This window comes from Sinocyclocheilus grahami, unplaced genomic scaffold, assembly GCF_001515645.1.
Source record: "Sinocyclocheilus grahami isolate Dianchi unplaced genomic scaffold, SAMN03320097.WGS_v1.1 scaffold910.1, whole genome shotgun sequence".
NCBI lineage: Eukaryota > Metazoa > Chordata > Actinopteri > Cypriniformes > Cyprinidae > Sinocyclocheilus > Sinocyclocheilus grahami.
In genome coordinates this window covers 448,040-464,964 of record NW_015506089.1, presented here as the reverse complement: position 1 = coordinate 464,964, position 16,925 = coordinate 448,040, and the positions used below count along the sequence as shown (strand labels likewise).

The window sequence follows — 16,925 nt, the reverse complement described above, 5'->3', positions numbered from 1 at the left end:
GAAAGAATAATAAATTGGCTTGGGTATATACAGGCCTATGTTCACGCAAGAACTGTCATTTTGACTGACAACCGGAGAACAACAGATTAAATAACCTACTGTTAGAGTTGTATAATGTAGACTTGTGTTCTATTAAAATTGATTATAATTGATATCTCAAAAGGATATGCACTTTTACAGAGCACTCGCACTGCAATGCACTTTTACAGCGCACTCGCACTGCAACGCAAGATTTTCATAGAATATAATAACTTGCCATTTTGGTTTGTTTCTCACCAAACCCTCAGTATACCTTCAAAATGCTTGGAATATACGCCACGAGATGCATATGATTATTTTAGACAGACATGCATCCGCTTAAAAAAAACAAAAAACCTAAAGTCACCATTCTCTGTCATTAAATTGGCAAGTGCCAGCAGGACATTTTTGTGTTATTAAGTAATAAGCCTTTAGAACAACATTAAGGTGAGTAGTCACTCTAGTTCACACAGTTCCAATAAATTGTGATGGGTTAAATAAACTCAATAAGCAGATAGAGGCGACTACAGTCAAGCGCAGATCAGTATTGAAGTGCTCAGGAAACAAGCAGCAGTGATATTTAAAGCAGTTTAAATTAATATTGAGTACTGATTGATGTTCACTTGGATTTTTTTCCCTATCGAGGGGAAATAACTTAATACTCTGTCATTTATAGTCGTATGGTACAATGTTTATTTTTATTTGCGTAAGGTTACGTTCAAAATAACTACAAAATGCCTTTGAAAAATAAAGAGAACAACATAATGCGCTGCTTTAGCGCGTCTCAGTGTCCTTGAGCATCTTTCTGGCGCACGCCACAAACATGTACCACAGAGAATACTGGTCTTTTAAAAGGCTTCATTTTGATTATTTGACGTTAAATGCATCATATAAGTCACATACTTTGAATGTAAATCTTTTATTTAACTATTAAAATTAATTAGTAGTAGTAGTTGTCCAAAGTCTCCCCTACTCATTCTAACCAGATCACCAACTGCAAGATTCCCATATATAGCACAGGATTCACTCACGGAGAACAGAAGCGACCGTAAAACAGAATGCTCTTGGTTGGATTGTGTCGAATGAAGAAGAGGAACGGATGATCTGCATTAAAAACTGGCGGGATCCTAAGACACATTTCCATCGTGACGATGCAGGCCGCAGCTGCTTCGGTTCCTTCCTCGTTTACTTCAACAAAGGCTTTATGAATCACCTTCGTCACCACGAGGTCATTGTTGGGCGACATGCCTGAAAGATTCACCTTCTGCCCGTCAAACACATCCTCCATTCCCATGCTGATCAGAAGACTCTTCATGTCATAGGTTTCCTCCATCTTGAATCTGGGCAGAGATATTTGAACTTCTTGTTGAAGTTCAAGATAAACCGTTTCAAGAATACAATATAGAATTATACAAAAGTCATGCAAATAGTAACTTGAATACAACTCTTCATTAACTTATAGATTTATCCAGCACTATCTGTCATGGTACTGGAGAGTGATCAGGTGAGGACTCAAATGCAGGACGATAAGGGCATTTATTAATAGTAAAAAATAAACAAAACTACAACAAAAACTACCCAGAGGGGGGAAGAACAGGCAGGCAGGCCAAAACAGGGCAAGGCAAGAGGAACATACACACATCCGACAATACTCTGAGACATAACATTAATCAACAAACCAGCACAGGACTGCAGACACAAGGAGAATAAATAGGGAGACAAACGAGGAGGGTAACAAGGGAGACACAGGTGGAGTACCTAAAACACTAATGAGATAACAAGAATAGGGTGACCATACGTGCCATTTTCCCAGGACGCGTCCTGGCCAGGATTTCTATATTGCCTAAAATATCTAGGTTTAGGCTTTGTTCGTTTTTTAATTGAGTATCATATTTGACACTTCAGGCTTTTATGGCTCATATAGTAGGAAGGGAAAAACAGCTGATTTTTCCTTATGTTTTTTTGCCCCAAATGAGCAAAAATATGCAGTTTGCTGATGTTTATAATGGCCAAAAAGTAAGATTAAATTATTTCTGATAGCTTGTAATGTAAGATGTAAAGTCTTAAGACGATATTTAAATGCTTATACTCGCATATGAAGATTATATTTTTAACAAAATGATAGTAAACATAGTTGCTTCAGTCCAGTAAGTGTAGATCTTGAAAAATTACTAACAATATAAAAGTTATTCTTACATTTACTTATACATTTAAAATAAGTAAATCTTTCATAGCAAAAAGACACATGCCATGTGCTAAAGGTGGGCAATTTCTGTAAAATTACACTAAAAGGCCTTTTATTATTTTTATTATATTTTGTGAAACATGTATTATCATGTAGGGCAAACATGAGGGCATGTAGTAGTTTATGTGCAACAGTTTTTTAAGCAAAGTTTTGGTCATGTCGATCATTTAGAGGCCTTATCAATTTGCATAAAAAATATGATGTAGGATTTATAAGCTTAAGCAATTATACATAATGAAAACACCCTATAGCAGAACCTTTGCTGTCTCACCTTCATCTTGAATCTCGTTAGGAAGGATGATCAACATACTGAGATTCTTCCCGACATACAGCAGCTCCAGAACCTGACTGTTCATCTCTGGGATGAAGGCCAGAGGAAACTTTGATTCCTGATTCATCATCTTCACTGGTTTAGTTTGAGTCTGCCAAGCATCAATAGAGCATATGTCACATATCCTCATATTTCGTGACTGTTAAAAAAAATATATATAAAAAAGAGCGCAAGAAATCTAACCTTGTTCAGCTTAAACTGTCCATCTCTGGTGGCATCCTTTGGGAATTTCTTCTCCCAGTTCCCCTTGAAGTAGATGGCGTTCACCAAGACCAGTCTCGTCATTGAATCAATTGATCCCTGTGGAAGCAAGTCCTTGATCTTCTCTGAAATCGAAATGGACATTTTCCACTTTAGGCATTGGTTTGAACTGGTTCACATATGAAGAACACAAATGAATCACCAAAAATACTATTATAGCATCTGTCTCAAAGCTCATGACAAAGTTCTTACAGAAATGTAAACTTAATGGCCAAAAATGTTGCTTAATGTAATCCTTCTAACAAAATCACTTAAAGTATTTCAAAACTTTAAACTCTAAAGTGCTAACAGTGAATGTTCTCAGCGTGTTCTGGCAAGGTTCTCTCAAAGCTATGAACAAATATTAATAGAACATTTGTTCAAAGTTATATGGTCTAGTAATGTTTTCAAAACTTTACCATAAAACTTTATTTATTCATCGTTCATTAGTTGTTTCAGAATGTTCAGAGATGTTTGCAAAATGATCAAATGGAATGTTCCCTTAACTTGTTTTTAAAAATGTTTTGATGTTAGCAAAATGTTCTTAGAACTTATTTTGGTTAGATAGGTAGCTCAACTCAAGAACCCTGTCAAGCCGAACATAGCCCTTGGAAAGTAATTCTGCTGAACTTTACAGCAAAAAACTTAAAGGGGTCATATGATGCGATTTAAATACCAAATACACAAAATAATGTTCTTTTTAGCAGCATTATATGACCCTTTTAAAATAATTTTTATTTGTAGAGTAACTTTTAAATTCAGTTTAAGTTCATGCTGGTTTTCACCTTGAGTGTTTTTTCTCCACCCATTTGTTGATGTCGACACGTGCAGCGTCTGATTTCTTCTTGAAGTCCACCTCCTCCAGTCCGGCTTCATTGTATCTTTTTGCATCATTAAGGACTTTCTGTAACATAGCAAATTTATTGAATAAGAGATCATTTCCAGCACCTTGAATTATTTGCGTTGAGTCTTACCCCCACAAACTGGTAGGATTGCTCTCCGTAGAGGCGGTTGGTAAGACTCAACACATACGGGGCATCAGGTTTCTTCAGTTCACTCATGAGTTTATTGAAACTGGAATGAATTTGGTCCTCAGTTTGTACTGCTTGAGTAGGACATTTCTGTTTGCATCAACAATGTCACATTTAATCCCCAAGGCTATATGCACCACTATGGAAAATGCATTGCAATCATAAAGCCATGAGGTTAGCGTTTCGTGTCAATACTTATTCTGAACCTTGAGTTCGGCAGGTATCTCAAACTTCTGGGTTTGTTGTGTCATTGATGGTTCATGTTGACCCTTGACACCGCAGGGCATCTGGGGCTTCTGGGCTTGTTGATGAGGTGCTGGAGTCATGGCATTGGGTTCTGCAGGATTGTTAAAGCCCAAAACCTACACAGCATTGTTGTATATAAATGCATTTTCAGTTCTGAACAACTGGCCATAAAAAATATATAAGTTTGAGATCACCTTAAACATCTGCGCCGCTGTGTTTCCTTTAGCTCCAAGCGACACCATGGCCAGAGCCGAGGAGATGCTGATCGGAGAGTAGAACACATTTCTTGATGTGTTTCCTTCACTGATCTTCTTGAACTGTGTGTTTGCTGCAGACAAAGGCTCCATTTTCACAAGCTGAGCGAGAAATAGCAATAGTTTAAATAACATCAATAAATTATATTATTGTGCAGGATACCATCTAAACTGCATATAAAGTACCTCTAACAAACAGAATTCAGCAAAAGCATTACCTGGAATAATCAGCAGAAATGGTAAAGTTTCCCAGCGTGTCTGACGCGAGTGAATCAATCGTTATGGGTGTCTTTCTAATAAATGAAGCCTCACCCTAATCTATTTATCCAAGTCCAGCCTAAAATATAAATTAATGTTTCTATTAGATATTGTTATATTTATCCACTTGGAACACCATCAAACATAAACTGAATGATTCATTCTTTATTTCACTCCTATCATAGAAGTCAAATAAATGAAAGAAGGATAAATCTAAATTGTATCATTCACAATTGGTCATTCTTAATCCTGGTGTCTGTGCAACCCTATAACGGATTAGCTCAGCAGTTGGGAACCAATGGCTTGCGAGCCACACCTGCCTCTTTGACACACACACAAAAAAACTTATCTTTTTAGTGCAACTTTTTCTTTGCTGTGCCAAAAGACATTTTAAAACATTTCATTTCAGTCATGCAAGTACAACTCATGTCTCTTTGAATGGGGAAACATCATATTCTCCAAAACTGTTCACCAAGCTTTCGATTAAATGTCATATTTGAAATCACCAATGAAATCTGACAACAACGGTCTCATTAATGTTTTTGTGCATTAATGCTCAAATAGCATGGAAAAAAGCGTATTTTTCAGGTTAGATGAGCCAGTGCGCATGTGCAATCCTGAGCATGCTTCTCAGAACGCTGACTGTTTCTATAGCAATTTCTATAGCTATGTACAGACTTTTATGTGCACACGAGAAACCATTAAACTTAGCATATAGGACAATGCACACTGAGCCACGACACCTATTGTGCCATCAGCCCATTTTGCTGTGTGGTTTCTTGGCTGCCACAGAGTATGCATTAAAGAGACCTAAGGCCTTGAAATATGACATACTTTCCTAACAAAAGCCAAATTTCGATCACCTTTTTACAGTGCCAGTCTTTTTTATGGACCCTTGAACTTGGCAAATAGGACCATGCACACAGCTGTATTATGTCATCAGCCCACTGTGTGCCATGGTTTCTGTGCCGCCACAGAGGATGTTAAATTGGACATTAGGCCTTGTTATTACCATAAGAAAAGCCTAATTTTGAGCAAGCAGATCTCTTAATTCATGTGCATCCATGCTCTTGTTTTATTCATAGTAAGATGGCAGTGATGCACAAAGGAAATAGGTTATATAAAACTAGAAGTTGTAATGTGTAAGCATGCAAAAAATTCCCATGCACATGTGAATAGCTTCTTATGGACTCTGTATGTTGTAACTTCAAAAAAATCTATGAAAAAGCCCAAGAGAAAATAAAAATATTTACAGATGACTGTATACCAAATATAAAGCTGAAAATAATGCTGTATGAACCATTGATGTTAAATATGGTCTGAAAATCTACTGAGAGGTTTGGAAATTTGAATCTGAGAAAGTATGGAATTTTGAAATGGAAAGTGTGTAGGAACCCTGCATATTGCACGTTGCACTTACTCGCATTCATAGGAGTGCACCGTATTTGTCCAGTACCGAGTCAAAGTCCCTTGACTTTGTTCAAAATGAACAATGACACCTCTCATTATAACAAACAAAAAATAGATATGATGTAAATAAGAGATTCATTGTGTGACATAAATGTGTCAAAATGCCCACCTTGGTGAGTATTCACATAAACACAGTCAAGGTAGGCGCTGTTCTTCACTCATTCAGTAACTCATACACACACAGAGAACTCAGCCTCACAGTAAAAGCCCTGCACACTTAATTCCATATTTGAAATTGTTAATTTTTGTTTGTTGCATATTTGTTAAAAAAAACATTATTTTCTCCAACAGAGCGGCTGCGAACTACACTGATTATGGTCTCGCACTGCTACCTCAGCAGTGAAGAACGTCACCTGGTTAATATGTACATTTTCAACATCTGAGAAAGTGAGAAAGCACTTAATTTTTGCTCAAAATGAGCCTAAAATGCTAAATAGTAAGCCTAATTAGGAATAATAAAGATCCACTATAAAAGCAAACATAAAATAACATTTGAAAAAGTTGTAATGGCTGTATACAGTATAGGCAATATGTGTTAAATTCAGTTTTATTCATCTCATATTTATTTATTGTAATGTGTTTTTGTTAAGTCATAATTTTGTTGCAGTGCAATGGTGTTTCGATCTGTTTGCTATTTGCAGTGGTTGGTATTCACTAAAAAGCAACCATTTTTTTCACACAAAATGCATTGACATGACTGTTGCATCTTTTATTTTTTCCATTCTGTAGTCTGTTTTGTGTCAGAACTCATGAATCAGTGCTGTGAAAGTAAATGCATTGAAAAAATTTCACTCCATTATTTGCTAGAGCCTTTATTTATCAGAGAAATGCAAACACTTCGTATTATCACCGCATCATTAGTATCTTCAAGGAGAACAGATGCGTCCATAAAACAGAATGCTGTTGGAGGGATTATGACGGATGAAGAAAAGGAATGGATGGTCTGCAATAAAGGTTTTCGGGGGTAATGGCATTGACGTTGTTGTGATGGTGATGCCGGTGGCTGCAGCTGCTTCAGTTCCTTCCTCATTTACTTCAACAAAGGCTTTATGAATCACATTTGACACCGCCAGGTTGTTGTTGGACGACATGCCTGAAAGATTCACCTTCTGTGGGTCAAAAACATCCTCCATTCCCATGCTGCGCAGAAACTGCACCATCCCGTAGGTTTCTGCCATCTTAAATTTGGGCAGAGATACTTGAACTTCCTCTTGAAGCATCTTGCTGGATTTGGTCCACTCCATGAGCTTCTCATAGGTCAGTGCCTTTTCAAGCTGGATAATAGGGGAGTCGTGTTAATTTCATTCAAAAATATATAAAAAATGCAAGTTACGCAGACAGTAACTCTTCAACGTTTTATATGTTTGCAGCAACCAGCAATTCCAAATAATGAAAAAATGCACCATATAATCTGTGCTGTCTCACCTTTTGAAGGCCAGTGGTTTCACCTTGAATCTCGTTAGGAAGGATGATTAACATACTGAGATTCTTCCCGACATACGGCAGCTCCAGAACCTGACTGTTCATCTCTGAGATGAAGGCCAGAGGAAACTTTGACTTCTGTCGCATCATCTTCACTGGTTTAGTTTGAGTCTGCCAAGCATCAATAGGTTAATAGAAAGAAGTCCTCATATTTCATGACCGTTCAGAATATTTCATCATTGAAATCTCACCTTGTTCATCTTAAACTGTCCATCTCTGGTGGCTTCTTTTGAGAATTTCTTCTCCCAGTTCCCCTTGAAGTAGATGGCATTCACCAAGACCAGTTTTGTAGTTTCATCAACACCTTGTGGTGGCAACAAGTCCTTGATCTTCTCTGAAATTCAAATCCGCTGTGTTTCCTTTAGCTCCAAGCGACACCATGGCCAGAGCCGAGGAGATGCTGATCGGAGAGTAGAACACATTTCTTGATGTGTTTCCTTCACTGATCTTCTTGAACTGTGTGTTTGCTGCAGACAAAGGCTCCATTTTCACAAGCTGAGCGAGAAATAGCAATAGTTTAAATAACATCAATAAATTATATTATTGTGCAGGATACCATCTAAACTGCATATAAAGTACCTCTAACAAACAGAATTCAGCAAAAGCATTACCTGGAATAATCAGCAGAAATGGTAAAGTTTCCCAGCGTGTCTGACGCGAGTGAATCAATCGTTATGGGTGTCTTTCTAATAAATGAAGCCTCACCCTAATCTATTTATCCAAGTCCAGCCTAAAATATAAATTAATGTTTCTATTAGATATTGTTATATTTATCCACTTGGAACACCATCAAACATAAACTGAATGATTCATTCTTTATTTCACTCCTATCATAGAAGTCAAATAAATGAAAGAAGGATAAATCTAAATTGTATCATTCACAATTGGTCATTCTTAATCCTGGTGTCTGTGCAACCCTATAACGGATTAGCTCAGCAGTTGGGAACCAATGGCTTGCGAGCCACACCTGCCTCTTTGACACACACACAAAAAAACTTATCTTTTTAGTGCAACTTTTTCTTTGCTGTGCCAAAAGACATTTTAAAACATTTCATTTCAGTCATGCAAGTACAACTCATGTCTCTTTGAATGGGGAAACATCATATTCTCCAAAACTGTTCACCAAGCTTTCGATTAAATGTCATATTTGAAATCACCAATGAAATCTGACAACAACGGTCTCATTAATGTTTTTGTGCATTAATGCTCAAATAGCATGGAAAAAAGCGTATTTTTCAGGTTAGATGAGCCAGTGCGCATGTGCAATCCTGAGCATGCTTCTCAGAACGCTGACTGTTTCTATAGCAATTTCTATAGCTATGTACAGACTTTTATGTGCACACGAGAAACCATTAAACTTAGCATATAGGACAATGCACACTGAGCCACGACACCTATTGTGCCATCAGCCCATTTTGCTGTGTGGTTTCTTGGCTGCCACAGAGTATGCATTAAAGAGACCTAAGGCCTTGAAATATGACATACTTTCCTAACAAAAGCCAAATTTCGATCACCTTTTTACAGTGCCAGTCTTTTTTATGGACCCTTGAACTTGGCAAATAGGACCATGCACACAGCTGTATTATGTCATCAGCCCACTGTGTGCCATGGTTTCTGTGCCGCCACAGAGGATGTTAAATTGGACATTAGGCCTTGTTATTACCATAAGAAAAGCCTAATTTTGAGCAAGCAGATCTCTTAATTCATGTGCATCCATGCTCTTGTTTTATTCATAGTAAGATGGCAGTGATGCACAAAGGAAATAGGTTATATAAAACTAGAAGTTGTAATGTGTAAGCATGCAAAAAATTCCCATGCACATGTGAATAGCTTCTTATGGACTCTGTATGTTGTAACTTCAAAAAAATCTATGAAAAAGCCCAAGAGAAAATAAAAATATTTACAGATGACTGTATACCAAATATAAAGCTGAAAATAATGCTGTATGAACCATTGATGTTAAATATGGTCTGAAAATCTACTGAGAGGTTTGGAAATTTGAATCTGAGAAAGTATGGAATTTTGAAATGGAAAGTGTGTAGGAACCCTGCATATTGCACGTTGCACTTACTCGCATTCATAGGAGTGCACCGTATTTGTCCAGTACCGAGTCAAAGTCCCTTGACTTTGTTCAAAATGAACAATGACACCTCTCATTATAACAAACAAAAAATAGATATGATGTAAATAAGAGATTCATTGTGTGACATAAATGTGTCAAAATGCCCACCTTGGTGAGTATTCACATAAACACAGTCAAGGTAGGCGCTGTTCTTCACTCATTCAGTAACTCATACACACACAGAGAACTCAGCCTCACAGTAAAAGCCCTGCACACTTAATTCCATATTTGAAATTGTTAATTTTTGTTTGTTGCATATTTGTTAAAAAAAACATTATTTTCTCCAACAGAGCGGCTGCGAACTACACTGATTATGGTCTCGCACTGCTACCTCAGCAGTGAAGAACGTCACCTGGTTAATATGTACATTTTCAACATCTGAGAAAGTGAGAAAGCACTTAATTTTTGCTCAAAATGAGCCTAAAATGCTAAATAGTAAGCCTAATTAGGAATAATAAAGATCCACTATAAAAGCAAACATAAAATAACATTTGAAAAAGTTGTAATGGCTGTATACAGTATAGGCAATATGTGTTAAATTCAGTTTTATTCATCTCATATTTATTTATTGTAATGTGTTTTTGTTAAGTCATAATTTTGTTGCAGTGCAATGGTGTTTCGATCTGTTTGCTATTTGCAGTGGTTGGTATTCACTAAAAAGCAACCATTTTTTTCACACAAAATGCATTGACATGACTGTTGCATCTTTTATTTTTTCCATTCTGTAGTCTGTTTTGTGTCAGAACTCATGAATCAGTGCTGTGAAAGTAAATGCATTGAAAAAATTTCACTCCATTATTTGCTAGAGCCTTTATTTATCAGAGAAATGCAAACACTTCGTATTATCACCGCATCATTAGTATCTTCAAGGAGAACAGATGCGTCCATAAAACAGAATGCTGTTGGAGGGATTATGACGGATGAAGAAAAGGAATGGATGGTCTGCAATAAAGGTTTTCGGGGGTAATGGCATTGACGTTGTTGTGATGGTGATGCCGGTGGCTGCAGCTGCTTCAGTTCCTTCCTCATTTACTTCAACAAAGGCTTTATGAATCACATTTGACACCGCCAGGTTGTTGTTGGACGACATGCCTGAAAGATTCACCTTCTGTGGGTCAAAAACATCCTCCATTCCCATGCTGCGCAGAAACTGCACCATCCCGTAGGTTTCTGCCATCTTAAATTTGGGCAGAGATACTTGAACTTCCTCTTGAAGCATCTTGCTGGATTTGGTCCACTCCATGAGCTTCTCATAGGTCAGTGCCTTTTCAAGCTGGATAATAGGGGAGTCGTGTTAATTTCATTCAAAAATATATAAAAAATGCAAGTTACGCAGACAGTAACTCTTCAACGTTTTATATGTTTGCAGCAACCAGCAATTCCAAATAATGAAAAAATGCACCATATAATCTGTGCTGTCTCACCTTTTGAAGGCCAGTGGTTTCACCTTGAATCTCGTTAGGAAGGATGATTAACATACTGAGATTCTTCCCGACATACGGCAGCTCCAGAACCTGACTGTTCATCTCTGGGATGAAGGCCAGAGGAAACTTTGACTTCTGTCTCATCATCTTCACTGGTTTAGTTTGAGTCTGCCAAGCATCAATAGGTTAATAGAAAGAAGTCCTCATATTTCATGACCGTTCAGAATATTTCATCATTGAAATCTCACCTTGTTCATCTTAAACTGTCCATCTCTGGTGGCTTCTTTTGAGAATTTCTTCTCCCAGTTCCCCTTGAAGTAGATGGCATTCACCAAGACCAGTTTTGTAGTTTCATCAACACCTTGTGGTGGCAACAAGTCCTTGATCTTCTCTGAAATTCAAATGGACATTTTTCACTTTGAGCATTGATTTAAAGCGACACTATTGAGGCATCTGTCTCAAAGCTCCTGACATCGTTCTAATAGAATTGTAAACTTCATGGCCAAATATAAAGTCAATGCTTTGTTCAATATGTTGCATAGTATTACACTGTGAACAAAACTACTGAAAGTATATCAAAACCTTAACTTCCAAAGAGTTATGTAGCTCAATTCAAGAACACATGATGCCAAACATGGCTTTGAAAAGAGATTTTGTTGAAGGTGCTGAAAAACATATGCAGTTTAGACTACATGTAAAATTCGATTTATTGGCACCTTGTGTTTTTTTCTCCACCCATTTGTTGATGTTGACACGTGCAGCTTCTGAATTCTTCTTGAAGTCCACCTTCTCCAGTCCGGCTTCATAGTATTTTTTTGCATCATTCAGGAATTTCTGTAACAAAGCAAATCAACTGAGATGCAAATGAAATTAGAGTTACCAATTATTTGGTTTCAGTCATACCTCGCTATCTATCTATCTATATATCTATCTATCTGTCTGTCTATCTGTCTATCTGTCTGTCTGTCTGTCTGTCTGTCTGTCTATCTATCTCCTATTTTGTTTAGTTCTGTTGCCTTTTTTGTGTCAGAACTCATGAGTCAGTGCTTTCAAAGTAAATGCATACAGACAATTTCACTCAATTATTTAATAGACTTTATTTATCAGAGGAACACATACAATTAGAATGATCACTTCATTATTGCCATCTTCAAGGAGAACAGAAGCGTCCATAAAACAGAATGCTATTGGAGGGATTATGACGGATGAAGAAAAGGAACGGATGGTCTGCAATAAACATCTGTGCAAATGAACGAATGGCGACGACGGCACCGGTGGCTCCAGCTGCTTCAGTTCCTTCCTCGTTTACTTCAACAAAGGCTTTATGAATCACCTTCGTCACCACGAGGTCATTGTTGGGAGACATGCCTGAAAGATTCACCTTCTGCCCGTCAAACACATCCTCCATTCCCATGCTGATCAGAAGACTCTTCATGTCATAGGTTTCCTCCATCTTGAATCTGGGCAGAGATACTTCAACTTCTTGTTGACGCATCATGCTGGGTTTGGTCCACTCCATCAGCTTCTCGTAGGTCAGTGCCTTTTCAAGCTGGATAAGCCATACAAATGGTATGAATATTTTTTAAAACCATCATGAATACTAGGAACTCTGCACATGTATTTGCTGTTAACATATAATGAAACAACAAACCACATACACTATGGTTATTTGCATTGATGGTTCAGTGAAGAACCTTTAACATCCATGGAACCTTTTCATTCCACAAAAAGTTCTTTAGATTATTAAAACGTTCTTCACACTAAGAAAGAATGGAACTGTTCCCTGAAATGTTCTTTGGGGAACCCAAGATGGTTCTTTTATGGCCTCGCAGCGAAAACCCACTTTTGGAACCTTCATTTTCAGGAGTATAATCTGTGCTGTCTCACCTTCTGAAGGCCTGTGGTTTCATCTTGAATCTCGTTAGGAAGGATGATCAACATACTGAGATTCTTTCCAACATACGGCAGCTCCAGAACCTGACTGTCGATCTCTGGGATTAAGGCCAGAGGAAACTGTGCCTTCTGTTTCATCATCTTCACTGGCTTAGTTCGATTCTGCAAAGCATTAATGGAAACACGTCACAACTCCTCATATTTCATCACTGTTACTGCACGAGCAACTTAAATGATTGTATTTCAAAAAGAAATTAAGAACGCAAAATCTCACCTTGTTCATCTTAAACTGTCCATCTCTGGTGGCTTCCTTTGGGAATTTCTTCTCCCAGTTCCCCTTGAAGTAGATGGCGTTCACCAAGACCAGTCTCGTCATTGAATCAATTGATCCCTGTGGAAGCAAGTCCTTGATCTTCCCTAAAATACAAATGTGCATTGTCCACTTTGAGCATTGGTTTGAACTTTTAATCTTTTTTTTAAATAACCATATAGCTCAACTCAAGAGCCCATGTAGCCAAACATTGCCATTTCTGCTGTACCTAGTGCTGCCGAAAACATGAAATGACTAAGACTAAAATTATAATTGCTGGTCTATACCTTGAGTGTTTTTCTCCACCCATTTATTGATGTTGACACGTGCAGCCTCTGATTTCATTTCGAAATCCACCTCCTCCAGTCCGGCTTCATAGTATCTTTTTGCATCATTAAGGTATTTCTGTAACATAGCAAATCGATTGGTGTGCAAATGAAATTAGTGTTGAGAACATTTCCACGACATTGAATTAATTGCTTTGAGTCTTACCTCCACAAACTGGTAGGATTGCTCTCCGTAGAGGCGGTTGGCGAGACTCAACACATACGGGGCTCCTGGTTTCTTCAGTTCACTCATGAGCTTGTTGAAGCTGGAATGAATTTGGTCCTCAATCTTTTGTCCAGGTGTTGGCTGAGCAGGAGATTTCTGTTTGCATAAGTAATATCAAGTTGAATTAAAATCTACATGCACCAATTTGGCAAATACAGCTGTCATTGCAATCGCCATGAGGTTAGTGCTTCATGAAAATACTCATACTAAACCTTGAGTTCGGGAGGTAGCTCAAACTTCTGGGTTTGTTGCGTCATTGATGGTTCATGTTGACCCTTAACACCGCAGGGCATCTGGGGCTTCTGGGCTTGTTGATGAGGAGCTGGAGTCGCAGCATCAGGCTTGGCATGATTGGAAAACCCCAAAACCTATACAGCATTTTTTTAGTAGAATTAATAAAGGCAACCTCACTATTCTGACGTTAGTATCATACTGTTATTTATTCAACTGAAAAGACACAGATTGAGCATTTAGTCATATCTGAAACCCAAGAGTGACCATCTTTTTCTGTGTCCTGCCCTTTAAGTGAAACTGCAAAATGAGACCACAATAGTCTTGTCTGTACAAGCACAAAGCTCATTATCCCAGGAAAAATCTCACAGTAGTCACTCCTCAGAGCAGGAATGTGGCAGCATTCCATGGAATTGAGAATTCCTTTTAATTCAAATTCCTGAATTCCATTTGAATGAATGAAGAATTGGAACAAAAATTTTCACTTCTGTCATGTAGATTAAAGGAAAAACAACTGGCCTTTAAAAAATGCATAAATGTGAGCTCACCTTAAACATCTGCGCCGCTGTGTTTCCTTTAGCTCCGAGCGACACCATGGCCAGAGCTGAGGAGATGCTGATCGGAGAGTAGAACACATTTCCAGATGTGTTTCCTCCGCTGATCTTCTTGAACAGTTTTAGAGAGAACTGTGTGTTTGCTGCAGACAAAGGCTCCATTTTCACAAGCTGAGCGAGAAATAGCAATAGTTTAAATAACAGTATTATCTTCTTCATCGTTGCACACAAATATCTCAAATCTGGTGGTTCTATTTAAATGACAGACATAGAAGTACCTCTAATGAACAGTGTTCAACAAAAGCTGTAACTAGAATATTCAGCAGTTTTCAAGTCTCTCTGAGGTGAATGAATTGTCAGTTATGGGCGTCTTTCTAATAAACGATGCCTCACCCTATAAACCTGCGCAGGCTTTAATCCAAATCCAGCCCTCCTAGAAGACTGAAACCATAAACCCTGTTGTTAAATTCTTGTTTCTGTTATTGATAAATTCATGACACTGACACACTGACAAAACCTACAACTTGTGTGATGTATTATGCTTTACCCTACCCTGTCATTCAAATATTGCCTACCTCACTGTTTCACTGTTACAGCCAGTGTTGTGTTCATTTTATGTGACTGGCTCTTTTTTTCCCACATAGATAGCAAAAAAACAGGCTATTTTCACACTTTTGGTATAATCTGACAATTAACTTACAGCTTGATTAGAAATGATGCACAATGAAATATTCTGTACACAAGTCATATTTACCTTGATCACATGTGAAGCTCTTCACTGATAATTGAAGTGAACAAGCAAAAACATTATTAGGGGCAAAATATTGGTGTAAATGATTGTGAGACGTTTTCGAAAATGTGTTTGCCTCTTTTTTTAAGGTTATAGATGTAATAATATTTATATACTGGTCTAGAAAGTCTAGGTTTAGGATGAGAATAAAACCATAAAATCTATAGATAAAGGGCATTTTAAAATGAGTAAAACAAACAAACAAACAAACAAACAAAGACTAATATGAAAGGCAGGGTAAAAGGTTCTCAGCACAGTAATGTGACCTTCATATAAAAAAGTATGAACTGTTTTGCAAAAAAAAAAAACAACCCTGGGAAATAAAAGTGCATAGCTGAAAAAAACTATCCTGAATACAAGGAAGACAATTATCCTAATTGTATACAGTAATGAGCTGATGAGGATTGGACTAATTAGTGGAAGTAGGACTCACATGTCACTGTGACTTTTAAAATCCCCATAAAAAATAATAATAATCATAATCACCACACACACAGCAAGTAGTCTGTTAAAAAATGGTTATTTTTCTAAACAATATTTAAAACGGTTTATCTGTGGGATATAATTCTAAATTTGTATAATAATTCTAGGAAATATACAGTAAAGGAAATCATAAAGGAAATATATATTTTAGGACCATTAGGATTTTTTGCATTAATGTCACAAAAACATAATTTACCTCAAATTCTATTTACTGTACAGTGAAAAAAACGAAGATATTTATGATATTTTATTTAAATTGTTTAATATTTACATAACATGATATCAGTTTATGTTATAGTTACAGTTATAGTAATAAAAAAATCTAAAAAGTATTACCATTGAGAATCAGAGTTAATTTAGTATTATTTATATACTATTAGAGGATTTATTAATATTTTTAATTCTTTTTTTGACTTTCTTATTTATCTGATGGGTCACAGACAGCAAGGAAAAAATGTATTAAAAAATTAAATAGTGCAACTAACCATATCATGTATTAAGCACAGCAAAGTAAATAATAAGGAATGCTATCGCAAGTGTGATTTCTGTGATCCGACTTTTTTTTATGTCAAATAAAATGTGAGTATTGCTGTTATTTTACCCATAAAGGTGAGAAAATATAAATAACTTGAAATAATATGAAGATTAGCCAGGCAACTACACAAAAAAAAGTACAGAACAGAAATTGTAATTAAATATTGAAAGTTTATCATTTGAATGTAGCATTGCTACATTGCTTTAGTTTCCACTAAAGCATTGTTTTATTCATGAATATTAATTTATCAAGTTAAAAGGGCTTTTCCCACGGCATTCTCAGCCAGGGCGTCATTGTAAATAAGAGTCATGTTCTAAAGTTACTTGTTTATATAAAGGTAAAATAAATCAAATGAAACCAAATAAACAGTTGAGTCATTGTGGGTGCTACTATAAGTTCACATTTAGGTGTGCAAACATGATGTTGTCATCACCACGCTTGAGAGGATTTGTGCCA

The 16,925-nt window shown here is 37.0% G+C and overlaps 3 protein-coding genes and 1 pseudogene across 3 annotated transcripts; all 4 read right to left on the bottom strand.

The window, feature by feature from the left end:
• Positions 1 to 1,045: 1,045 nt before the first annotated feature.
• LOC107564096 (leukocyte elastase inhibitor-like) lies at positions 1,046 to 4,458 on the bottom strand (annotated as a pseudogene).
• A 2,501-nt stretch (positions 4,459 to 6,959) lies between these two features.
• LOC107564105 (leukocyte elastase inhibitor-like) lies at positions 6,960 to 8,061 on the bottom strand. Its single transcript, XM_016249100.1, has 4 exons — positions 8,019 to 8,061; positions 7,767 to 7,909; positions 7,519 to 7,686; positions 6,960 to 7,367 (listed from the first exon to the last, which is right to left on the bottom strand). The coding sequence occupies exons 1-4, from the start codon at positions 8,059 to 8,061 to the stop codon at positions 6,960 to 6,962; spliced, it is 762 nt and encodes a 253-aa protein (XP_016104586.1).
• A 2,501-nt stretch (positions 8,062 to 10,562) lies between these two features.
• LOC107564104 (leukocyte elastase inhibitor-like) lies at positions 10,563 to 11,970 on the bottom strand (the record flags this gene model as incomplete). Its single annotated transcript, XM_016249099.1, has 4 exons — positions 10,563 to 10,970; positions 11,122 to 11,289; positions 11,370 to 11,512; positions 11,838 to 11,970. Coding segments are annotated over 4 exons (852 nt in total), but the record flags the coding sequence as incomplete, so codon positions are not given.
• A 260-nt stretch (positions 11,971 to 12,230) lies between these two features.
• On the bottom strand, positions 12,231 to 15,021 carry LOC107564095 (leukocyte elastase inhibitor-like). The gene is made up of 8 exons (XM_016249090.1): positions 14,940 to 15,021; positions 14,656 to 14,832; positions 14,089 to 14,244; positions 13,817 to 13,972; positions 13,612 to 13,729; positions 13,289 to 13,431; positions 13,009 to 13,176; positions 12,231 to 12,670 (listed from the first exon to the last, which is right to left on the bottom strand). Exons 2-8 carry the CDS (start codon positions 14,821 to 14,823, stop codon positions 12,272 to 12,274), a joined length of 1,308 nt encoding a protein of 435 aa, XP_016104576.1. The 5' UTR covers positions 14,824 to 14,832; positions 14,940 to 15,021; the 3' UTR covers positions 12,231 to 12,271.
• Between the last annotated feature and the right edge of the window lie 1,904 nt (positions 15,022 to 16,925).

Coding starts and splice junctions, on each gene's coding strand:
- LOC107564105 (XM_016249100.1), bottom strand. CDS start 8,061: ATGGAGCCTTTGTCTGCAGCAAACACACAGTTCAAGAAGATCA. Junction 7,910..8,018: donor CACACAGTTCAAGAAGATCA/GTGAAGGAAACA, acceptor TTTGAATTTCAG/AGAAGATCAAGGACTTGTTG. Junction 7,368..7,518: donor AAACCACTGGCCTTCAAAAG/GTGAGACAGCAC, acceptor CCTATTATCCAG/CTTGAAAAGGCACTGACCTA.
- LOC107564095 (XM_016249090.1), bottom strand. CDS start 14,823: ATGGAGCCTTTGTCTGCAGCAAACACACAGTTCTCTCTAAAACTGTTC. Junction 13,177..13,288: donor GACAGTTTAAGATGAACAAG/GTGAGATTTTGC, acceptor AATGCTTTGCAG/AATCGAACTAAGCCAGTGAA. Junction 12,671..13,008: donor AAACCACAGGCCTTCAGAAG/GTGAGACAGCAC, acceptor TGGCTTATCCAG/CTTGAAAAGGCACTGACCTA.